The sequence below is a fragment of the Colobus angolensis genome, unplaced genomic scaffold (genome assembly GCF_000951035.1).
Source record: "Colobus angolensis palliatus isolate OR3802 unplaced genomic scaffold, Cang.pa_1.0 Scaffold285, whole genome shotgun sequence".
NCBI classification, from domain to species: domain Eukaryota; kingdom Metazoa; phylum Chordata; class Mammalia; order Primates; family Cercopithecidae; genus Colobus; species Colobus angolensis.
Window position 1 is genome coordinate 683,847 of NW_012116099.1, and position 26,001 is coordinate 709,847.

At 40.4% G+C, this 26,001-nt stretch overlaps 1 protein-coding gene across 3 annotated transcripts in view; it reads right to left on the reverse strand.

Annotated features, from left to right (window-relative positions):
• PAK7 (p21 protein (Cdc42/Rac)-activated kinase 7) overlaps positions 1-26,001 on the reverse strand; it is a 319,541-nt gene that overhangs the window by 26,938 nt on the left and 266,602 nt on the right. For all 3 annotated transcript variants that reach the window (XM_011948856.1, XM_011948858.1, XM_011948857.1), the window contains 2 exons: positions 17,717-18,502; positions 2,626-3,117 (listed from right to left, as the gene is read on the reverse strand). In XM_011948856.1, the coding sequence (XP_011804246.1) occupies positions 2,626-3,117; positions 17,717-18,502 (1,278 nt within the window). The remainder of the gene's footprint in view (positions 1-2,625; positions 3,118-17,716; positions 18,503-26,001) is intronic.

Consider the following 26,001-nt stretch of genomic DNA (forward strand, 5'->3'; position numbering starts at 1 on the left):
AGAGAAATGAAAACAAGTAGAACTAAAGCAAGATTTGCATTCACAAGAGGGAGTTTGGTTGACCGTCTGTGGGGATATGATCAGCCATCCCTAAGAATCTCCTTTAGAATGCACTGTTCACAGTCCTCTGCTGGTTATCCTAGCAAAGGGTCACCAACTTGTAGTAACTGAGGGAATGAGTCCCACAAGTGAATGAAGTAAACTATCTATTAGAACTGGAGCCACACAAGACCAACTCAATTTCTCCTTAGAATAAGATACGGGTTGAACCTGAGAGGTATTTGGGCTGAATTCAAAGAATATATATTGAAGATAAAAATAAATACGACATAGACATTAAAAAGGCTAAGGAGCCTGCTTGCTGGAGAGAGCTTCCAGAAATTGCTGCCCTGTGGCTGTTTCCACTCGAGTTTTCAGAGTTAGTGTTAAATAATAAATTACAGAATTGTTCATCTACATCATATTGCTCTGTGTGTTCTGGCATTATGGTTTGGAAAATAAATTCCAGAAATCAGGAATGGTGGACTGGGAAGATGCTGAAGCCCAGTCACCTGGAACTCTCTGTGAGATTTGGAGCATGTGTAAGAAATAAGCACCTGTGGGAGCTGGAGATGTGTAGAGGCCACTGGGGGCTTCACATGAGCCTCTGTGAAAAACAGAGTTCGAAATTGCAGCTGAGTGCATTTGTACAGTGCCTGTTTATGGACCAAACACCTTCTTACTTCTCAGAGAATGGGAGTGCTTACAACAGAAAGATGAAGAGGTCAAGCAGCCATAGATTGTTCTGGGAGTTAGAAGATGTGGATTGTACATGCTTTCCTGGAGACTGACATCTAACACTGATATCCTGACTTGATATCTTTAGGACTTAGATCTTTCATCCATAAAAACTTTCCCCTCAGTGATCTCATAAAATTACTGAAAGAATATTACTCCAAAATACTTTATGTGTTTTCTAACATAATTACTCATGTTTCCCCACCTGTTTTAGAGCTCTTAAGTGATAAGGTTAAAAGGTAAATGAGAAAGTGGAAGGTAAACGTTAAAGTACAACAAATATACAGTGAAGAGTTAATTCCTTAACATATCAATAGCTCTTACACATCAAGAAAACAAATGCTAGCACCCTAACTGAAAACTGTATACAGAACATATGATTCAGTGAAGAAAGAAAAATGGCCTATAACCACATAAAATTAAATTCAGCTACACTAGTAATAAAAGTGCTAATGAAAACAGTAAGGTTTATTCACGTCTAGCAGATGAACAGAGATAACATGACAGTATCAATGATGCTAGTGAAGGTGAAACAGTACTATTAGTGAGGGTCTAGATTGGTACAAACTTTCTGGAAATTCACACTGTATATCATTTCTCTAAAAACATTTACATATCATTTGATCTGTTCATCCTATTTCTAGGACTCTAAGAAATTATCAGATATGAAGCCAAAGACTTATGTGTAACAACACTCACTGCAAAATAATAAAAGTGACAAATTGGAAACAGTATAAATCAGAGACTGGTTTTAAATATGATACATGTATATGATAGAAGATTATTAAAAGTGTGTTTTGACATGTAGCTAATAGAATAGGTTAATATATTTTATTTTACATTAATAAAAATAAGTAATGTATGCCAATATATGTTATTTAATATTAATTTTATTAGTATTAATGTTAACATTAGGTAAAATTTAGAAAGTCACAAAACCACATACATACAAAGTTACCTCAAATTTATTAAATCAGTGACTGGTTTAATAAATTTGATACATGTCTATGATAGAAGATTATAAGGCCATTACAATGGTCATTAAATTTATTTTACAGTAATAAATATAAGTAATACAGCTCAATATATTTTATTTGATATTAATTTTATTAGTATTCATGTTAATATTAATTGAAATTTGGAAAGTTATGAAACTACATATATAGAGAATTATCTCAAACAAAAGAAATTTGTAAATAGAAAAATATAGAAAGGAAACACTGAAATATTAATGTAGGCTATTACTTGACTGGGATGTTTGTGGGACATTTTCTTTACTTTCCAAATATTCTGCAGGAAGAATTCATTATTTTTATAGTTAGGAAAAATATTTTAAAGTTCCTAAAGAGTAATAGTTCATTGGCAAACTGCCCTGGTCTACTGTTTTAAAAATTGTTTATGGAGGGTATATTATGATATCATACTAGTGTAAAATATATACAAATCCACACAGATACCGTGTAGCATAAGATTTAGAGTCCGCTAGACAGAGATTCAGGTCCTAGTTCTGCAGTCAACCTGCTTGACCCTGGGCCGGTCTCTTCACCTATCTGAGTCCAGGTTTCCTTGTTAAAATGGTGATAATATCTTTCTGTCTCACAGAGTTGTTGTGAGGATCAAACTAGATTAATGCTTAGTACAGTGGCTGACACACATGAAGTACTTTATAGAGGTAACAGCCATATATGCGCACAGAAAAAAGACCAGAACAGACACAGACAGGGGACGCTAATTTTGTCTTTATATTTTCAATGCTTTTCTAATGTCCTAAAACGCACGTGTATAACTTTTGAAATGGGAAATAAATGTTACAAAGGAGAGAAAGGATGACCCAAACACACCCTTTACCTCATTGAAAAGCAGTTCCCGTCTCTGTTGCTTCCGGAGGTCCATTTTCTTCACTGCAACTTGTTTCCCTGTGTGTTTCTCGGTGGCGATGCACACGATGCCGGTTGAGCCTTCCCCGATTTTGATAAAGTTGTCCAAGTATTCCCTGGGGTCTCCTGGGCTGACCACCAGCTGCAGGGCCGCCCGAAACTGTTCATGGGACACCCTGGAGGGCTGCTGGTCGGAGGAGGAACCCCAGCTGGGCGGCGGGTAGGTGCTGGATGAGAGGCTGAGGGAGCTCAGGTAGGAAGCCGTGGAGATGTACTGCGAACTGCTCTGCAGGGAGGGGTGGTGGTACAAGGCGGCTTTGTGGTACCCAGACGGATACTGGTGGCTGCTTGAGGAATAGCCCGCTTTGCTTTGACTTTGAGGTAGTTTGGCAGGGCCCCTGGGGTAGGTGTCAGACCCTGACAGTGGAGGGCTGAGGACCATCTGTGCTCGATCATAATCCACCTGGGAAGACAGACATGGATACAGAATATTCACATGCTAGATCTGAAGGCCACAGCCAGGTGGTGAGTGAGCTGACCGACAGCTGGCAGAATGAAGATCACCAGTGCGAGATGAGAGGATCTGCCTGGGGCACCAACAGGACCGGCCACACCTAGGGAAGCGCCTTCTCTGGTACACGTGCACCACAGTAGGAGGTTAGTTCACGTGTATCTTATCCAAGGTGTGCTTGCTTGTTAAGCCCTATTTTCTTGTTCAGGAATGAAAAATCTCATCCCTCATTAAAGGACATTAGTTTTTAGCTAGCATTTTGGGGAGACATTTCTGGGATAGGAGGCCTTTTCCCATGCTTCTGAATTCAAATACTAGAGAGTGGTATGGACATTTATGTATAACATATGTATAACACAGCAGATGTAGGTACAGGGGAAAACATGGCTCCCTGTGCTAAGGGTGTGAACCACAGGGTGAACATGTGCAATGTTCTCACCAAATAAGTACAAATATAATTGAGAGCGACCAGTCTTTGCAGGGGTATGTGTGAAATGAAAATGAGGCTAGACCCCAAAGAGACCCCAGCAAAGAACATCCACTCTGACTTGGAAGAGTGGGATGAGGGGATATTGTGGAGGAGAGTGGGGAAGCCAGTAAGGGGATTACTGGTATACGATACTATGTGTAGGTCCAGCAGTCACTTCCTGGAAAGAATCAGGAAGGAGCTCTGGCCACTCTTAGAATGGCTGAGGCCCGGATGGTAAAGATACCACATCTTGTCATGTGGTATGCTCCTTGCCCAGGGCAGAAAGTGCTAATCCATCAATGCACTCTGTTTTGGAAGATCCCGATGGCAACACAGTGCTGGATACATAGAAGGTACTCAGAAAAGATTTGTTGATTGGACTTCAGGCTGTTTCCTAATGCAGTGCCCCAGAAAGTCTCTGTCACTCTACTGGGTGTAAATGGAATGGTATTAACTTATCCTACTCCCCTTCCATCCACCCCAAGGACCTAGATCTACTCTAACATAGTAGCTACAAGCTACACGTACCGATTTAAAGTAAACAAAAATCCATTAAAAATTAAAAATTCAGTTTCCCAGTGACACTAGTCACATTTTAAGAACTCAGTAGTCACCACATCACACAGTACACATATAAAACATTTTCCTAATTGCAGAAAGGGCTATTGGATGACACTATTCTAGATGAATTGATTCTTCCCATGCAGCACATTCATTCATTTATTTCAAAAATTAATATTTGAGTAACTATGATGTGCTATGCACTGTTTTAGGTGTGAGGGGAGAGGGTCCACCAAGAGTCAAAATGAATGGTATCTCTGCCCTCCTGGGGTTTATGTTCCAGAGAAGGAAACAGATAGTAATAAAGAAAACCAATAAATACACAGTGTATGGTTCAGGAGTAATGAATAATATAAAGAAAAATAAAGCAGAGTGAGAGGGTTGAAAGTAACGAGATGCATCTTGCATAGGGTAGTCATAGAAGGACTCTCTGAGGGCGTTCTGTTTGAGCAAAAGCCTGGCTGAGTGAGGGAAAAAGCAAGATCCCTCTCCTAAGAGGGGTGGTTTGGGCAGTGGGAGTGGCACATGCAGGATTCTGAGGTAGACCCAGGCTTAGTGTTTGAGGAACAGCAGAGGCTCAGCTATAGTGGAGAGTGTCAGCTAAGGAATATGGATGGAGAAGCTGCCAGGGGCAGATCATGAAGACCTTGGCAAGGATGTTGGCTTTTGCTCCAAGTGAGGTAGGAAGCACTGGGGATTGCTAAGCAGACAGGAGTGACATGGTCTGACTCTCTCTGGCTGTGGAGGAGAGACTTTGGTGGCTAGAGTGGAAGCAGGGATGCCAACAGCTTATCACAGTTAATGTGGGCTGAGATTAGGGTAGTTATTGTAGATGGGGTGAGAAACGGTGAAATCTCGGGCAAGATTTGAAGGTGGAGCTGACAGGATTTGCGGGTGGATTGGATGAGATCTTGAAAGACAGGAATCAAAGATGGCTATCAGAATTTTGGCCTGAGCAACAGGCTATTTAATGAGATAAGGAATCCAGGGGTAGCAACAGGCTTGTGGAGTGTGGTAATCAGCTTCCAAATTGCTCTCAATGACATGTGCCTACTGACATTCATATTCCCATGTAGTCCCCTTCTACACTGCATTGGAATGAATCTGAGTGATCAAAGAATAAGGCAGAGATGACGGCAAGCTCCTTTGCTCTCTTACTCACATCATTTATTTTGGCTTTCACCAGCTGCCATGTCATGAGGACACTCAAGAATCCTTTGGAAGGATTGGGTGCAGCGGCTCATGCCTGTAATCCCAGAGCTTTGGGAGGCTAAACTGAAGGATCACTTGAGCCCAGGAGCTCAAGGCTGCAAGTGAGCTATGATTGCACCACTGTGCTCCAGCCTGGGTGACAGAGTGAAACCCTGTCTCAATAATAATAATAATGAAATAGAGAGGTCCATGCAGCAAGAAACTGAGGACTCCTGTTAAGAGCTAGCTAGAAATGGAGGCCTTCTGGCAAACAGTCATGTGAGCCATTCTGGAGGTGGATCCTCCAGGTCCAGTAGATCCTTCAGATGACTGTATCCCTGGTTGATGTCTTGACTGCAACCTCATGAGAGATTCCAAGACAGAACCAATCAGCTAAGCCCTCTCAATTTGTGACCTACAGAAACTGTGAAATAGTAAATGTTTGTTATTTAAAGTTTAGGGGGAAATAGTTGAACAGCACTATTTTTTTGCTTCATGAGGCAGTGTGTTTTAAGCCGTGAAGCTTTGGGATAATTTGTTATGCAGCAATATTGATAGCTAATACATGACGGAAAATTAAGAATTCTTTTAGCCATGTTAAGTTTGAGAGAGTGATTAGGCATCTAGGTGGAGGTGTCACTTAGGAGACTTAGACATGCCCCAAGTCCAGGGAAGAGTTAAGGCTAAAGACATGAATCTGAGAGTCATCAGTGCTTAGTTCATATTAAAAGTCATCATGCTGAATATGTAAGAAATGGTCTGAGAACCCCAATTTCTAGATACCAGAAATAGCAGAAGGATCTTGCAGAAAGGAGCAGAGAAGGAGTGACCAGTGCTATAGGAAGGAAACTAAGGAAGCAAGGTGTCCTGGAGCCAAGAGAGGAAAGTATTTCAAGAAGGAAGGGCTAATGAATCCTGTCAAATACCACTGAGAACTGGGATGGGGCATGTTGCTCATTGGATCTGGTGACACGGTAGAGGCAAGCAGGTGTTTCAAGCTCCAACCCCATCACGTTGCATAAGAAGATGCTTATTCTATCACATCATGGAGCAAGAACTGCACACAGTGGGATCTTTAAAATTGCTACCATAGCACCGTTCTCAGTACCGCCACACTGCCCATTGGTTCTACAATGACAGTGCCTGGCCTGCTGAACATTGAGCAATGCAGCTCTTCCAGCTTCAAAAACACTACACTTTCCTAGGCGAATTCACCACTCAGACAGCCTTGGCATCAACCAGCAGGAACCAGGGCAGCTGCTAAGTTGCCCTCCTGCCCTGGTTGCAGAGACAACACATGCTTTTGAGGGGCATAGGGATGAATTCTGACTTTGATAATTTTAGTCAAATCAGTCTCTCTGAGTCTCAGTTTCCTTATCTGTAAAATGGAATAATAATAATAATTACTTCTTTTGGTCACTGTGAACTCTAAAGGATCAAATACACATCTAAGTATTGAAACAATGACTGGCCAATGAGTTCTACTTGGTGTTATTATTACATAAAGTGATGAGACACTTTATACAGTAACGAGAATGCAAAATAAAATAAATAGTAACTGCGATATTATCAAACTAGCTAGCATTTATCGAAGACATACAATGCCCCTGTGGTATATATATTCCTATACATTAATACTCAAAGCAATAAGACAAGGTGTCTTTAGTTGTAATATATTGAACAATGTATAGTTAAAATATTCAAAAACAAGTTGATTATTTTCAAAGCCTCTGTATTTGTGCTACACAAGGAGGACGTGTGTGTGTGTATGTGTGTGTGTACGATAGAATGGGGAGAAAGAAGTGTCAGTGTAAGTTAAACAACTGGATTCTTCCTTTAATAAGCTCCAGATTAGTCAAGTCTAGGCTAGTCAGCAAGGCAGGGTGTGAAGGGAAACAGGGTTTTTGGCTTTTATTTCTGAAAGTGTGTCCTGGGAACCATCACATGCCATTATCGCCCTGTGTCTTCCTTGGAGGACTTGTTCCCATACTTTCAATGAAAGAATTCATTCCCCACAAGCATGTATAATTGATCTCTGAATATATATTAAAAATGGGCAAGTTGCATCCTGCAGGAGTCACAAACACCGCTTTGCATTAATTTAGGCCACTTTTCTTCCTTATCACCTGTCAGCAGCATTATCAGAGTCCACCCTTAACAGCCGGCGTATGGCATAAAGAAGAAGCCTGCCTGCACCAAGGGGACAATTTCCAGGCAAAGATGGAATGGAGAGCTCTTTGCTGAAAGCTAACCATCTTCAAAATTAGGCCATGAGACAAAAAGGTATTGTTGTCTTTCATGGCTGTTGGTAAGAGGCTCAGACTCTTAAAAAAGCAATAGTTAAGGAACAGCCAGTATCACAAAAGACAATTTTTTGAATAAAACTCAAGGCGTACTCATCAGAGAACGAACTGTTCACTTCGAGTGAGGGAACATGTGATCTTCCCTCAGAGGACAAAGAGCTGACTCTGTGAAGGAGAAATGCATGGGTGACCCCATTTGGGGCCACCAAGGTGCTGAACCATTGCCTTCTCTTGGATCTTAACCCACATGTGGGTTCCATGATGGTGCGTACCACCGGCCCACACACTTTCGACAGGTCTTGTTCTTTTTATTCTGGGAATCATGCAGGGGGCAACTAAATCCCATTTCGTGGTTGATAAAATGGAGGCACAAGGAGATAGAACTGCCCCCAAGCAATCCAGGGCAAACAGCTCCACACTTAGGGACGACATAACCTAGTTTATCTGCCGGGGTCAGTCCTTCACTCCCAGTGGGAGGGCGCCCAGCACAGTGGCCCACAAGCCGGCTCCCTTGCCTGCCTTGGCGTTTCCAACCTTCGTTGTCACCTCCCTGGTGTGTATAATCAAGGCTGGGCATTCTCTCCTCACTAAAATACACAGGGGTTCCCCTAGGAGCCATCGTGGGGCCTCTTCTGTCAAGCAACTGCTCTGTTAGAAGTATATCCTTGCAGTAGTAACAAATATTTATAAGAATAATGATGCTTGATATTTGTTGAGTGCTTTCTACATGCCAGGGACTGTTCTAAGCACACTATGTACATTCTTGCATGTAAACCTCAAGTTGGACAATTAAATAAGCTCTGTAATTCCTCCATTTTACAGATAAGAAGACTGAGGCACAGTGGGTTTAAGTAGGTCATGCAAAAGTCTCAAAGCTACAAAGAAGGGAGAACGGGGGTTCAAATCCAGACAGAATTGCTTCAGTACTTGGGTCCTTGATAAATTCACAGAGACAGGCGTCAATGATGGGGGTGGGAGGATGTGGTCTTAACAGAGGCAGGCAGAGCGGGGGATAAAGACAACCACAGAGATAAAGCCTGGTCAGAGTGTTTCACTGGGGGCCCAGATGTCTGGGCAGCCTGGGGAAAAATGCAAGAATTGGACCAGAACATGATGGATGGTAATGTCTAGGAGAGGGGATGAAAGACAAATTAAGGGTTTTGTTTTGTTCTTTTTGTTTTTGGCTTGTTTGTTTTGAACAGTTTTGGCTTAGAGAAATGAGCTCAAAAAAAAAAAAAAGTAGTCATCACAGCAAAACGAGTTGATTATCTATGTACATCATTCATCATTTTCCTTTTTGTTTTGGTCAAAGCGGAAATCTGCATTGTTCCAAAACCATTCAGGCTTTCTTTTGTTAAGTTCTTTCAAGGAAGAAAGTGCAAACTTCCTTCTGTGATGAGACCTCCTTGCCCTCTCACATCGCTCTTGGACTTTCATAATCATGTAAGTGTCCTGTTCTAAGTTGTCTTTCTCATGATAGCCTATATTTGGAAGACGGAAAACATAAATGATGAATTTGTTATTCCCACTGTTTTACACACACATGTTCATGTATGTGAGAAAGATGTCCAAAGCAGTCCAGCTTAAACTGTGCAATCTTTTCTATGACCTGATTTACAAACACATTCTAGAAAAAAAAATGAGTAGGCTTGAAGTCCATATAAGCAGACCTGTCTTTGGTATTGTGAAAGGGATTTGGGATCTGATTATTTAGTGAAACCACAATGCAGTGGAATTGGACCAGTGAAAGGAACGACATTTAATAAGTAAATCCAATGTATCTCTCATCACCCATGATCCAAACCATTTCCAAAAGATTTATGTACATAGTTTACCCTTGCAGACCTTACAGCAAGAGCACGGGGTGCAGAGCAAGGGTGGGAAACTGCAATGTAAGAGAAAAAACAACAAAGGCATTCATTCTTCCCATCCCTCCAAAGAGAACAGTGCTGTGATTTTGTGAACGAGTAACTCCTTACAAAGGAGACCATGGTCTGCAAAGTTTTCAGGGGGATTTCCATATGGCATGATGTAATGAGAGAAGGCCAGATCAATCGTCTTGCAAATTATCACCCAGGCTGCTAAACTGCTTAGCTGCAGGGTTACCAAGTCATTAATTGTCATTGAAAATTGGATACATTTTAACAAGGAATTCTCTCTACAGGAATCTTTAGAAATACTGACAAAATGAACAAGGAGTTGTGATTGTGATTTCCTCTTTTTTTTTTTTTTGAAATGGCTAATAACATAGACTTGTTTTTTAGCTTCCGGATACAGTTTTGTATGCCATATAAATTAATTCTTTAAAAACTGTGCTTTGTCATGTCTCTATACAAACATGATCAAAAAAAAAAAAGCAAAAAAGAGAGACTGTATTATATAAGGGAATAAATAATCCCCAGTTAACAACTCAGCCAGACTACCTTTCTACAATGAGCTCAACATCTCTAAAGATAGGGTCAGACACAGGCTTGTGATGTATCAAAATTATAAATAATTATAGCGATGAATTCGTTTAATCAATCAATTTCACCAGAGGTACGCTGGGGTGGACGGGGCATAAAACTCCACACAGCTATCAATTGCTCCGATTACAGCTGGCTGTCAGCCAGAATTCCCCTGATCCATGTTAGTTAAATGCACATTAATCTGAATTTGGCAGTGTAATCAAGGACCTAACTGAACTGTGAAATTGAATTCTGCAGTAGAACATAATTTGACCATTTTATGCCAAGGCTGGGGGGAGAAAAAAGCTTGGTGAGGGAAGGGTGGGAGAAAGAAGAGAAGGAAAAAAAAATCCTGCAGCAGCATCTATTTGTCACTGTGGCCTTCTGTTCTGAGGGCAGGGGGGCCATCTCTGGAGCGTGCTCAACTGGGGTGTGTGGGCACGGCCACGGTGTGGGTCTGCTCCCACAGAATGAGGTTCTAGGAATGTTGCATGAAAGACGGTGAGTTACAGGGAGTGGGAGGCAGCTGGTTCCAGCGCCTGAATGTGATGCTTCAATACACCTTTTCGGAGCACAATAAAACAAAGACTGCTCATCTCAAAAATGAAAACGCCAGGCTGGGTGCTGCTTGCTCTCCATAAATCAAATGCAACATAAAAGTGAATCACGGTCCTCTATTATCTGAGCATGGAAAGGACATCTTAAATTGTCCTGACTTGACTCAAAGGAAAATTTAACAGGACCAGGCTTGGCTTTGGGAAGGGAAAACGACTGCTTGTAAGAAGTCTGGAGAGAATCATTAACTCACATTCTCTGTAGGGACACGATAGAGACTGGCAATTAGGGGAATGGGATTCATTAAACCCTGTGACTCATCTGTCTCTCTGGTTGTGCCCTGCAAATGCACACTGAAAGTTGGACAAGTCATGACCCTACAAACAAGCAAAGCCTAGCTATATGAAGCATTGAATAAATCTGAGATGTGCAGGCTCAGGCTTACAGGTATTCCAGGCTCTTCCTCCACCTCTGAACTGGTGTATCCAATTAACCCCCCACAGTTGCTGCTTCAAACTCAAAGAATGCATCTTCTATTCAAGAGCAGTGAGACAGAGCAGATTGCTCTGGCCTGCGATCCGTCATCACCTGCAGTGATGTGGAGGGACTTTTCGTCTTTGGGGATTGGTTTGCGGCCTCAGAATATTGTTCAAATATGTCAGGGCCTCCGAGAGAGGTAGGGACGGACAATGCCAGGTTAAATTCATTTTGTTTTTAATTTGGTAATGGGAAAACCCATTCATAATGTCTGAAATACAATTTACTTTGAGTCACAAGAGCATTTATGGGAAGAAGTGTCCATTCATATGCAAAGGACACCTAAAGTCTCCATCAGAAGGGACAGATGTTAGAGATAACACACTCAGTCAGTCCTTGGATGTTTTATGAGCCTTAATGAACACCCTATAGGTAAAGAAAACAAATCTAAATATATCCACTGTTATATTAAGGGATCAAGTTCTTCTCTCTTTCCCCGTCAGATTTTTGGTGCAGCCCATCAGTTTTCACTAGCACTGCCATTCCACAACCCATCAAGCCCCAAATGGATCTCTGAATGGAGTTCTGCAGGGATCCTCAGTAGAAAAGAAGTTGCTGTTTTGTTGTTGGAGCTGTGGTTGAATCTGGGCATAGCAAGTACCACAAAGAACGGTGAATCATTAAATTATTGATGCGGGAAGACTGGGCCCACTGGTTCAAGTGCTTTTTCCTTCCAGGGAAAGCAAAGTGATAGCTAAGCAGTGAAAACACATTGTATTGTTGACCCCAGAAGGAAGTGCTGGGAAATCACACCATCCTTTTTTTCCCACCCTTTTTTGCTGTTGTTTTGTTTTGTTTTAGACAGGGTCTTACTCTGTTGCCTAGGCTAGAGTGAACTAGTGTAATGATAACTCACTGCAACCTTGAACTGCTGGGCTCAAAGGATTGCCTTGGCCTCCCCAGTAGCTAGGGCTGCAGATGTGTGCCATCTTGCCCAGCTAATTTTTCAATTTTATTTGTAGAGACCAGATCTCACTATGTTGCCTAGGCTGGTCTCGAACTCCTGGCCTCAAGCGATCCTCCCATGTTGGCCTTCCAAAGTAATGGGATTACAGGTGTAAGCCACTGCACCTAGCACATCCCTCATTCTTCACTCAGAACTTCTTACTACACCATTCTGTTTGGGATATCCTAGGCTGCAGCTGTGGTCACTTTTCCTGCCTTATAGAGATGGCAGGTGTGAAGTGGAGGGGTTGGTTGGAGATGTATAGCTATGTCAGTACTTGCTTGTTTAGCATCTGGCTACCATGCAAGTCTGAGAATTTTATTTCCATTCTAGAGAGGAGAGTAATCACTGGGGTGGCACTGGGGTCCTCAGGCCAGCTCAGTCACTGAAGCTTCGCATGGCGGTGAGCAAGTCACACAATGACTCTGCGACTCTGGCCTTCTGAGACTCACATTTCTAAAGTGAGAACAGTTGTACTTATAGGCTACACAGAGTGACAGAATTTGATCCCATATTTTGAAAATATGTAAAAGATGGCACAGAGAGAACGTTCCTATGGCTGGTGTTAGCTGATAGGGTGATGTGTCTTCTAACCAGAATATTCCTGAGAATAATGGCTAACACTGAGTGCTTGCCATGTGCTAACTCCTTCAGGCTTATTAATCTTAATCCTCAGGACAAGTTCAAAGTAGGTACTGAAACACTTTACAGATGATGGAACTGACGCACAGAGAAGATCATACAGCTAGTAAGGGCTTGAATCCAGGGAATCTGATTATAGAACTTGCATTTTTCTGTAATGGGTGAGAAAATCTGGATTATCTTTTAAAAAAATCAAACAAGGCTACCGCTTAAGGTTCAATAAATACATGTGAGTCCCTTAAGGATTTCTGCATCTAACGCTCCCTTTACAGCCCATAGTTCCAGCTTTTACCCACAGTTTACACTCTGGGTGACATTAAGGAACTTCTCAAGGATTCCATCCTACCAAGAACAGGAAGAATAAACAGCACTCCATGGGCACTGCAAATCCACCTGTCAGTCACCACCCATTCTTCACCAGCAAGGTGAGGCTGCCTATAGGATTTGTGTCTGGACCTGAAGACTTCATGTCCACCTTTCTGCCCCTGGATTTTCTTCTGTGGAAATGAGAATATTCTGGAACACATAGACTTTGGAGCCAGTGGGACCTCGTTTGGAGTCCTGATTCAGTTATATTCAGTTATTTGCCTTTATAAACTTGGGGAAGTCCATAAAGATTTGGAGTCTCAACTTCCTCAACTGTAGAGCAGAGGTGATCCTGAATTCTTCTGGAATTGCAAAGACTAAGTTGAGTCATGTTTGCAAAATGCTTAGCACAGTGCTTGGAACACAGTGACCCTCACATCACTGCCACCATTCATCTACATGCTCCCCAGGTAGACTGATGTGTAGCCTACTCATATTAGTAATTAAGATGCTGTAATTTATTAACTTACTTAACCCTCATACTATATAATGAGACATGGGCCGTCTTTATACTTATTTTGTAGATAAAGAAGTGGAAGCACTGTTAAGCAACTTGTTCACCCAGCTAGTAAGTGGCAATGTCAAGACTCAAACCCAGGCAGTTTATCTCCAAAACCTATACCCTTAACTGCCAAAACATGCCTGATAAATGATAGCTATTGAACAGTTGTCCTTATCTGGGCCAAGTTTGCCCTCCTCTGCCTGTAGGACATTTGGCAGTATCTGGGTATATTTTGGTTGTTATGAGTGAGGGAGGGATGCTATGGGCGTATAGTGAGGAGAGGCCATAGATGTTGCTAAACATCTTATCATGCACAGGACAGCCTCCCTCAGTGAAGAATTACTAGGTCCAAAATGTTCATAGTGTCAAGGTGGTGGACTCCGCCACAGAGAGAAAGGGGATGATGCAACCTAATTGTGAAATTAATTGCTAATTAACTGCTAATGCAACTTCATTGCTTCAGGTATTAATAGGAGCTTATAATCAGGCAGGTTGCAGGCTTTGCACCCTCAAAAGCTGCCCCTGTGCTACTGGAAATGCATGCAATGTCTGGTGAAAGGCTTAAGCCCAAAGAGTTGAATCCCAGCTCTGCTGTGAGCACACTGAGCCTCTCAAACCCCGTTTCCTCATCTGTATAAAGGGATGAAGAATTCTTGCCTTACAGATCTGTGAGGCTCAAAGAAACATGGCATGTATCTGGTACACAGCAAATGCTTAATGAACTGGTGGGATTTTTATGCTGGGGGCTTCTCAGTGGCTGCCGCAAGGAACGGATGTGCTGGGCCAATACAAAGACACAAGTAGGTGGCTGCCTGGTCCCTGGAGAGCACAGGAACGAGCAAAGTCAAATACATGGTGACAATTTCTCCAGCTAGCTTCCTTCCCTGGAAGGCAGATTTGTCTGCAGGTGAGGGCGGAAAGCACTCTCTCTCCACTTCTGGCGGTTTTGATTTTTACGGCGGGTGTGGTGTTCTATGGTTTTCGTTTGGCTTTATTTATTTCCCACCCTCCCAACCCCAGGGTTTCATCTGCTTAGTTCCAGCAAAATACACTCAAATGTAGTGAGAGGAGGCCAACATCAACAGACTCCTAACATTCTTCATTCCTGTCATGCTAGCAGGGAAATTAAGTAGTAGATAACATTGAATGAGTTTTGTTTTTTTTTTTTTCCCTGTGGGTTAACATTCATCTTTTTTTTTCTTTAGGACAAAATGTAATACTGTGTGTCAAACACACACACGTGCGTGCGCACACACACACGTACACACGACCCTCCTCATTTCTGCTTCATCTGGAGACCTACACAAGTTTTGTGCTTCCTTTTATTTTTGGAGGTGAGAACATGACCCAGCCTCCTCTAGGAGTCTCTGCAATGCAAGGCCGACTCATCTGAGTCGTGGCCACTATTTCTTCCCTCAGCTGGAAATCCAAATGTGATTGGTACTTTCTAAGAGTACAGTTCTAAAGACACAGGGACCTTGGTCTTTTTTACAGTTCTAAAGACACAGGGACCTTGGTCTTTTTAGAGAAATGTTGTATTTTTAATCAAGTAAACGTTTTAATTACTAACCTGCTTCCCACCTCTTGTCCTCCCACAAAACACAAAACCTGCTCATGAGTCTCTCATGAGTTTCCTGTGAAACATGGAGCAGCAGCTTGCTTCTTTGCATTTCTGATTATAAGGGCTGAACACCCTTGGTAGAAGTTCCCATGAGTGAATATGCAGTTTTTTTTTGTTGTTGTTGTTTTGGTGAGCCGCAATAGTTTGTGCATTGTTTCTGGGCTGGCAGAGCCAGATTTCAGGGCAGGTCTGCCTTGTCTTATACTTGGAAGTCTGCAGGATAGAGGGAACCTGCAGGGAATTAAAGTGAATCACCCCTCCCACCCTCCTTCTTCTATCACTTAAAGTTCTGGTGGCCACTGGGACTTCTCACAGATTTTCTTGGCAAATGCAGTTGAATCCCCGAAATAACATATATCCAAATAATAGGAAAATATTGAGCAGAGAGAAACACCAGGCTTGAGTTATTGTCCTTGTTTTGCAAACAACTAACTGTGAAACTGTAAGTGTGTCACGTGGCTCCCTGGGCCTCAGTTTCCCCTTCTAGGAAATGAGTGCGCAGGGATTGCTGGTGGTGACATTAAATCTCAAAAGCCCATGCTATGTGAAAATGTGGACTCAGGGATACCAGTTCATCCTTAAAAAAAAAAAAAAATTTAAAAAGAGAGAAGACTGAAACTCCAAATTAAGAGTTCTAAAACTCTTGACCTCTAAAACTATTTGGACTATGGACATGTGTAGCCCACCCAATATTCATTTCCAACATCCAGGAGGAGCCAAATAAGCCTCCAGGGCCAAAAAGCAGCATCATCTGGGCAATGTTTTCTCTGTGACTATGACCCCAAACAACTCCCTAACACACAAGTAAGCAAGTAAGCTTAACATGCAAGTAAGCCACACACACACAAAATCTTAGATAAAAAATAACCACCGATGTTCAAAGCCTGAGGATGTAACTCAATTCAGCTATCGAACATGTTAACTTATTTATTCCATATCACTCACAGAAATGCACAAGTGATATGCACAAGAAATGGAATAAACTATCATGTATCATGAGGCATGTGTATGACTTCAAGTAGATTTTGCTTGTGGTTAATTAGACCTCTTTCCAACAATCACCCTGGCAAGAACACAGGAGGAGAAAGCAGTCATGATACCCTGAGTGTGGGTGTTCAAGTACATTAACACTACGAGATAAAAAAAACACTGTCACTATGTGAATTTTAACTGGAGGAACATATCTCAAGCCTTTATTTATCAAAATTTGTTTTTAGTTTTATATCTTGGGAACTAAGGTGGCAGCTTTTTTGTTTCTTCTAAAGAATGGCTGAAGTAACTCCAACAATACACTTAAATGACTTCTCCTCAACATCTTGGATGAGGTTAATGAGAAATAAGAAGCAAAGGAAAAATTTCGACTATCTGTAATCAATAAAGCAGGTGAATGTGGGCAGGCTTGGCCTGCAGAGTTTTCTGTGCTGCTCACCAACCTGTCAAGAGTTTGGTATAAATAAGGTACATGACTGCTCTGTGAGAAGGCGTGTCCCTCTCACCTGCTTCAAGACCTCTATGTAATCCACAATCCACACCCAATGCTCCATGTTCACTTTTGCTGGACAGGTAAGGTAGCAAAAACATTTCTAAATGACCGGGAAGAATAAATCACTTGCACATTCTCAAAGGAAGTTTCCAAGACTTTAGACCTTTGGACCCATAGACCTTTGTCTGTGATTTAGTTTCAGTAACTTCTCCCGCAGTGATTTCCAAACTTTAGGATATCATGGACCAATCAAATTTCAAAGCACACTTGGATCTGCTAACATTTAAACAAAATTTAAAAGAGGAATTACAACAAAACAAAGTAAAAAGGAGACAAAAATGGTCCAGCGGTCCAGCAACCATCTGTCACCCCGAAATTTCATACAAAAACCAATATTTCAAATCAAATCTAGTAAAAAGTACATACTCTTAATATGAAGAACCATCCCCTGAGTTGAATAAAATTAGCTTTATTTAAAAATTACCATCTCATCCTGAGTTTCTTTCCTTTCTGGCAGGTCCATGCAAACTTTGCCAGGATGTAGGAACCATTGTATGACTCGATCTAATGCTCTATGATTTTATATGACTGATCCACTCCTTAACAGGAAACTTAGCGAAATACAATCACATCATATTTATTACTCATATATCAGAATATCTTTCGAATAAATACGTTTATTTGCCTTTTAATGAGAAACCAGGTAGGAGGGCCCAAAAGATAGGTTTTGCTTTTAATGAATATATATGCCTTATCCTAAACCTTCTGCCCTGGGGCCTCACAAGTGGAGACAGGGTGGGTTTTGATATTAATTTTCCCTTAAAAGGCAAACAAGTACTTGGCAATCTGATCTTATAAAAAGGTCGTGCCAGCACCACCCTTGTGGAGGTTTTTGTACACTTCAGGGAAAGGAGGTAGCAAACGTTACCTTTGGAATGCACATTGTGGGCTCGGACAAGCGAGGGTAGGTGTAGGAGTTGTAGGAGTGTCCTTGGGGATGGGTTTTAAATGCACTTGCTCCAAATGGCATCATCGGTTCCTGGAGCCCCGAGCCTGACCTGGACCTCTGCCGCATGGCGGGCTGGGGGCTGGTCTGATTCAGGTACGAAGACTTCGGCCTCCTGTCATAGTCATCCAGGCTGGGTCCCCATTCACTTTCACTGTACGCCAAGCTCTCCTTGGAGCACCCGCTGGTCCCTGCAGTTCTAGAAGGTGTGAATTGGAATGAATAATCCAGAGGGGAGCTACTGGAGGCTCTCTGATACTCCCACTTGAGGTCACTATATTCACTTGGTTTGCTCAGTGAGTCCAAATGTGAGTGATAATCAGCAGAAAATCTGGCAAATTCGGATTTCAAAGGCTTCATCTCAGAATAGTAGGCCTCCCCGTGCTTCATTTTCATTACGTGCCCATTTTGTTTGGCTGCATGGCTGCCTCTATAATACGGATCCAGATCGTCTCCATAGAGACTCCTCTCCCTGTACTTTTCGGTCGTGTAGTCAGCAGTAGTATCGGATTCGCTGGAATACTGGGAGAAGGTGATGAAGCCATTCTCTTCCGCGTGGCCTGGACCGTGGCTGGAGGCTCCCTGATCTGGGGTGGGTGGGCTTTCTTTCCTTAGGGAGTTGGAACGAGTCACCGAGATGTTGTCAAAATCCTCTAGCAGGCCATTGATGGAGGTTTCCTTGCAGGGTTTGTTTCCTCTAACGATTGTCTGGGGATAATAAAAGGAATATTGTTTAAGGAAATACTGTTTAAGGAAAATATTTCATTGACGGCGGCATCCCACCCCCACTCCATCCAAATTACACTACAGAAGGAAAAAGACCCCAGGAACACTTAATACAAAATGACAAAGAAAAAATTGTCGATTGACTGCAGTGGTGAAATAAATCAAATAGTAGACAATAATCTCAAATTGCAATTTTTTTCCTACCTATCTCAATAGAGACATCAATTAACCACCAAAAAGCCACATAGGAGACTACATAGGCTATCACTGTTTCATTTACCAGTTTACAGGCAAATCCCTTCCCCCTACTTCTACCTAAATAATAAGCCCTAACCATCTATCGATGAGCTGATAATTATAATTTAACACTCTGTAACTGTTTGGTAATAAAAAAATAATATTTATTACTGTTTTACATTCATTATTCAGATGATTTTCAAAACCAGAAGGCATTGTCGCCCAAGTATTAACATAACTAGAAATGGGTGTACATTTTTTTACCCTTATATGGAAGACACATAATAACTGAAGTTATGAATTTTGTAGATGAGGCAGGCACTTCCTGAAACTGTAATTAGGAAACGGCCTGAAGATTATTTGTGTGATTTATGATGAAATGTGATATTCTTATTAAGTGTATATACTTATACTATACAGCTTGTTTGCTATGGCCACACTTCTGTATAACATCATCGCTGAATTTTGGGTGGCTTAGTAACGATGGTTGCACCTGGATCTTAGTGACAAATTTATTTAATGAACCTAAATAACACAAGAATACCAGGAACGGAAAGACATCGCAAACCACTTACAAAACCGTCAGCCATTCCTTGACAATGACAGGATTCGAAGGAAAATATGATGGGGGTGGATAAAAGAACAAAGAACAAAGTGTTGTGACTTCAGACTTTCAGGATTTTAGGAGAAAAATACCTTTGAGCAACTAGCAAGGAGTTCAAAACCATCTTGGATGGTACAATAGAAGACTTCAAACCAGAGGAGGAAGTCAAAGTTGTCCTGGAGCTGATGTTTTATAAATCTATCCATGGTGAAACAGAGACTTTATTTTTTTTTTCTCTCAAAGAGTCCTGGACTAATGCTTTTGTTCTATACCCTTTTCTTTCAAATACATTTTTTTGTTCTAGAATAGTTTTAGATTAACAGAGAAGTTGCAAAGAGAATACAGAGTTCTCACAGACTTCTCATCCAGTTTCCCCTTCTGTTAATATCTTGCATTGCTATTAAGGAAACTCCATGTTCCTATAGATTTCATTTTCTCCTAGCGTTCCAGAGTTCCATCCAGGATAGCTCATTACATTTATTTGTTATGTCTTCTGAGTTTCCTCTGATCTCTGATAGTGTTTCAGATTTTCCTTATTTTTTGATGACCTTCACAGTTTTGAGGAGTACTGGTCAGGTATTTTGGAGAATGTTCCTCAGTTGGGGTTTTCTGGTGTTTTTCCCATGTTTAAACAGAGGTTATTTGGTTTGAAGAGGAAGACCAGAGAGTAAAGTCACATTTCATCACATGATGTTCAGGGTACATATCATCGACATGACTTAGTAATGATGATGTTAGCCCTGACTACCTGGGTGAGGTTGTATTTGCCAGCTTTCTTATACACACAGTCACACTCCCCTCCCCTAGCTTTCCATATGTTGTATTATTTGGGAACAAGTCAATAAGTGTAGCCTCTACTCAAGGGGCAGGAATTTAAGCTCTGTCTTCTGGGGTGTGTATGTTGCAGGGTATCTATATAAAGTAGTTGGAATTCTTCTGCACAGACTTGCTTATTTGCTCCCATTTACCTACTTATTCAATTATCTATTTATCTGTAAGGATGGATGGACTCATGGTTATTTATTTTATACTTTGGGTTATAAGCCAACACTATGTTATTTGCCTTGTTGCTCAAGTGGTTCCAGCTTCTGTCACTGAGAGTTCTCTCAGGCTGCCTGCTGTGTCCCTTTGACAATCCCTCTTCCTTTTATTTTTCGAGCACTTCCTGACTTTCTGTCACTACAAGAAGCTCCAGGTTTATCTTTTATTTTCCCTGCCCTTCCCCCCAAATCAGGCATTTCTCCAAGGAACCCCAATAGTATTAGAAATTAAGATTTGGTTCCGGGAATACTCATTGCTACTGGGTGTCACTGCCAGGCCTCAGCAAACAGAGCTCCGAAATAATATGTTTGTAGACTAACTCATGAATACACTCACACACCTATAATTATATCTGTCCGTCTGCATCTATAGTAACCTAAGCATAAATCCATATTAATGTCTCTGAATCTGATCAAGTACCACATAGTTCATTCTAGCCATTTCATTACTTACCTGTAACTTCGCTCTGTAACAGCAAAAAACATGGGCCCGACCATCTGCCATTCATTTGCTTATTCAGTGCTAACTGTTCAGCAGTTTCAGATTAACCCACTCTACCATGAGACACAACTTTGTCAACTCCAGTGTAGTGTTTACATCTAGTTCTTTAAAATTACTATACACTTAGAGTTTCCATTCAAAGCACTGTTTCCAAAGTTCCTTAAGTTAGTGTCTTCTTTCCTGCACCCCCTTCAATGAGGTTATGTAATATATGTGTAGCTGTTGGATTCTTTGGTCATGCTCTGCATTCTATCCCAGGATCCTCTGATCTTCTGGTTTATTTTTTGTTGTTGTTTTTTGAAACTGCATACATTAGTTAACCCTCTGTGCTGCAAAGCTCTATGGGTATAGACAAGTGCAAAGCATCATGCATTCAGTGTTAGAATGCCATACAAATTAGTGCCACCAGCTGCAAAAATATCTCCTGAGTTTCCTCTGTCAAACATCACCCTCTCCCCAAACCCTTGATATCACTGATCTGGTTTCTATCCTTATTGTTTTGTCTATTCCAGAATATCATATGGATGGAATCATACAGTCTGGAATCTTTCAGTTTGACTTCTTTCACTGAGCATAATATAGTCAATGTTCACAAACTAGTAGCCTAATCTCTCTCTTTTTTTGCCTATTCCTTTTTTATTCCATAGTGTGGAATTCATTATATGGAATGTAGTCATTGTTGAGGGTGGTGCATAAACTGATGGATTGATTGCCAAAGTAGGGGATGCTCTGTTGGAGCCTCCCTTAGAGAAATAAAGAATCATGTATATAACCTGGTACCTTTCCTCAGAGGAACAACCTCCATGCTCACCCCACAGATTAACTTGAGAGAAACAATAACTGTGAAGAGGGAAAGATGAGCAGTCTTGGCAGAGGAAAGGATGAAATGGCTATAACTCAGCCTTAAAAATATCAAGTCTACCTCAACAACTTCCTGTTTCATTTCAGTTGTATCTTCCCTGTTTACCACTTTTTTTGAGAAAGTCTCTTGCTCTGTCACCCAAGCTGGAGTGCAGTGGCATGATCTTGCCTCACTACAACCTCCACCTCCCGGGTTCAAGTGATTCTCCTGCCTCAGCCTCCCCAATAGCTGGGATTATAGGTGCCCACCACCACACCTGGCTAATTTTTGTATTTTTAGTAGACAGGGTTTCACCATGTTGGTCAGACTGGTCTCAAACTCCTGACCTCGTGATCCACCCACCTTGGCCTCCCAAAGTGCTGGGATTACAGGCATGAGCCGCTGAGCTTGGCCTTGTTTACCACTTCTCTATTTTCTCAGGGTGGCTTTCAAGCCCTCTTAGACATCTGCTCTGCTACCTTCTATGGATTTAAACTCCTGATCTCCTTTCATATTCAATAATGTCTTGCACTGTTTTTAAAGAAAACAGAAACAGGTTGTTTATATCACAGTGTATCAACTAGAAGTTTTTCCTTTTGGACAGAAATTATACTCTTACACATTTTCTACTCTTTCTCTTTATGAACAAAGGGCAGGTTACTCAAACAAAATGTTATCAGGTATTCATGGTTCCTCCAAAAGTAGCTTCCTGGTATATTTAATCCCAGGCATTTGTGTTGACAGATGTGCCACATGGGTAATGAGTGTGAGGGACACCAAGTTCTTAAAGGGCCTTCTGAATCACTGGACCTACTCAGGTAGTTCTTTAGCAAAAATCTTATCTTATCTTATCTAGACTTTCTCTGAACTTGATAAACAATACTTAACTATATTAGATTTTTTTCATATTCAATGTTACCTTTAGCTCTATATCCTAGAAAAATATTATTTCTTTAAATTCTATGCATCTTAAACAATATTCCAATTATTTTTTCTTGCCTGGCCCCCATGCCTTCCCATCTCTGAATACACAAAATACTCAATCTGGTACTAGGGAATTATTTCCAGCATCTTAACTTTGGAAAGAGTCTAGGTCACCTCTTCTTTTTACTGAGTAAAACCTGAAACCTGGAGTTGACTTTGCCAACAATATTTAACAAACCTGGGATTTGAACCCAAGTCTCCTTTCTCCCAGTCTAGGTCTCTTTCTATGGTATACTTTAGACTCTTTTGAGCTAAACAAAATAGTATCAGTAAGCAATGCAATGTTGGTGTGTGACATCATGACCCAGCAAATTGGCCATTGGTCATTGTGGTGCATATTTCTATCACGCACTCCACTCTCAGAAATTAGTTGTTGAATGTACGGAATATGGATAATTCTAGATTCCAATTTCAATTTCAGTACACACTTGCTATGTAATTTAATTTCATTCTCTATTTCATTACCTGTTCTCTTATTGGTGATAGAGATATTATCACTTGATGGTATTTAGTGATCCCCTTTCCCCTGGAATTGTAGATGCAGATGGAAGGAGGGGCTACAGAACAGTTTTAAAACATCCTAACGCCCTCAATGACAGAAATGTGTAAATATGATATGAATTAAGAACATTTCAACACATGCATCAATGAAGGCTAGGAAAAGCATGAAGATTATTTTAAAAACGATCAGAGAAAAGCTAAAAGTCTAGGGAAAGTTTCTGGAAGAAGAGAACTATGAAGCACATCTAGGAGGAAGCAATAGATGTAACTAAAGGGAGGGAAAAAAGAGATAATCACCAGCTCATCATTTACTGGACAACTAAGGCTCAGAGGTGATCTGTATGCCTTAAGATGCTACCATCTTTGGGGTCGGGATGACAATTGTGAATACAGAAGAAAGGCTCTCTGCTCATATCGAATTAGTATCCCAATTATTTTTTGGAATTTATGTCCAAAAAACCTATAGTTCATCTTCAAAAAATTAACGACTGGCTGTGATGGGGGGTGGACTGTTAGTGTTGGAAATTCACTACAAGGACACAGATAATTTAGAAGGAAAAAAAACCTTCCCTGTGTGATTCTTTTGAGATAAGAGCATTATTGAATACTTCCTTTGGAAGTTCTGGGTCCCTTAAATCTCCCTATTTTTACACTAAAACCCTTCCAATTTCATTCATGAGTTGATTGGGTAGACTTTAACACTTCATTTTTGAGAAATACTGAAATAATAAAATTTACATGTCAAAAAGAGGCATCTATTTATCCTAAAATATCTACAGATGGATAAAAAAGAGAATTATAGTATCTATGTGTCTAGGCCTATGCTATCTATAAATATTTTTAAACCACTAAGAACAACATAATGAAGGCCTATTAAATAGAGCTTTTTCTGTCATTAATTGTGCTATAAATATCTTATATTTAGGAAATTAATAAACAAAAGGAATAAATAACAATTTCATAGGGATTTTTGTCTCCCAAGTGTGTTCATTAACATTTCTATAGGAGAATAGAGGGTCACCATTTCATCATACAAATTAATGTGTGGCCTCAGAACTGGGGACCTGCCATTTCTGTGCACTTGTCACCACATATCCAGAGAAAATATTAATACTGCTATGAGCTAAATGCTATTTAGAAGAAACGATAAAGACTACCAATTTATAAGAAACATTGTTTAAAAATGTAGTATTTATTATCATTATTTTGTATCTTAGGCTTATAGCACTTATGAGATAGGTAATATTAAGTGTTATCTAATCTTTTTAAGCCACTGTCTCTTAATCCACAAAGCATTGAGACTAGATCCTTACCTCGCAGGGTTAATGTGATTATTTAATACAGTAATATGTGTAAAAAACTTGGCATGATTCCTGACATATACAAAGTACTTTAAGTGCTAGTCACTTAACTATTGGCTGGGGTGGGGTGGGGAGGGGCGGTGGTAAATTTTACTTTTAAATTTAGGTTGATAATAAATGAAGAAGAAAGGAAGCTACAAACAACAGCTAGAAGAAATAAATCTAGCTTTATATGGTGGGAAAAAAGGGATAATTGATGTGGGAGACTTTAAAGTACTATTAGTAACTTTAGATACAAAATACGTATTTCTTGAATTTAAACAGATGTATCTCAAATTAATTACAATTGTTACATAAATACTCCTTCCAAGATCTAAAACGTGGAATACTTTCAAATTAACAGTCAACATTCTATAGTTATTTTTCTTAAAAATGTAATGTATGAGTCAGAAAAGTTAACCAAGTTAGACTTTCAAGATTTAAATGGAAAGATAGGTATAGAAAAGAAAAGTTGATAGAAATATAGTAAAATGTTGATAGCCGCTGTCATCTCAGGGTGAGAAGGCTAAGGGTGATTTATATTTTAGTCCAGTGCTTCTCAAACTTTAAAGTGCACACAAATCACCCAAGCATCTTGTTAAAGGGAGACTCTGATTCAGTAGGTCTGGGTGTGGCCTGGGATGCTAGAGTTCCAAAAAGCTCTCAGATGATGAGGATGATGCTGGTCTGAGGGTTACACTGTGTATACAATGGGGTTAATGCATTTTCTAGGTCTTCTACAATCAGGGTTACCTTTATAATAAAAAAGTTAGACTGAGGTATGCTTTTCTGTACAAGAAGAGTCAGCATTATATGTATATACATACAAATATATAATTGTATTAAATACACATTTTATTAACTATATATAATATAGTGTTAAATGTACTATATGTATTGTGTTCTATATATACATACATAGCACTAAGTATATTTACACTATATATATACATTGGGAATTGCATGTTCATTTTCTCATTCCCTATGAAGATGAAACATTTCTCCAGCTTAACCAAAACGATGACTTTCATGTATTTCACCATTTTGGTACACCTGCTTTTATAGCATCATGCCCTTACTATAAGGTTATAAGCCTTAGAGTTATTGATGAACAAAATCTGAACACTACAAAAGATATGATGTGGTTACAAACATTTGGAAAGAAGAAATTTTAATCAACCAACAGTAAAAAATGAAAGCAAAATCTAAAAGCCAACCAACCAAACAAACAAAAGGGCAAGGAAACTAAGGCATGTCCTAAGACAGTCTTTTCTTGGATTTCATTTTCATGTTTAACATTTGAAAATGTTTGTTGATGGATAAATGTATCACACTTTAAATAAAGCACACGCTCTTCTGTTTCAATGAAAACTATTAACTCGGTGTTAATAATCAGGGGCTTGCAAAATGTAAATGTTTGTTAAAAACAAAT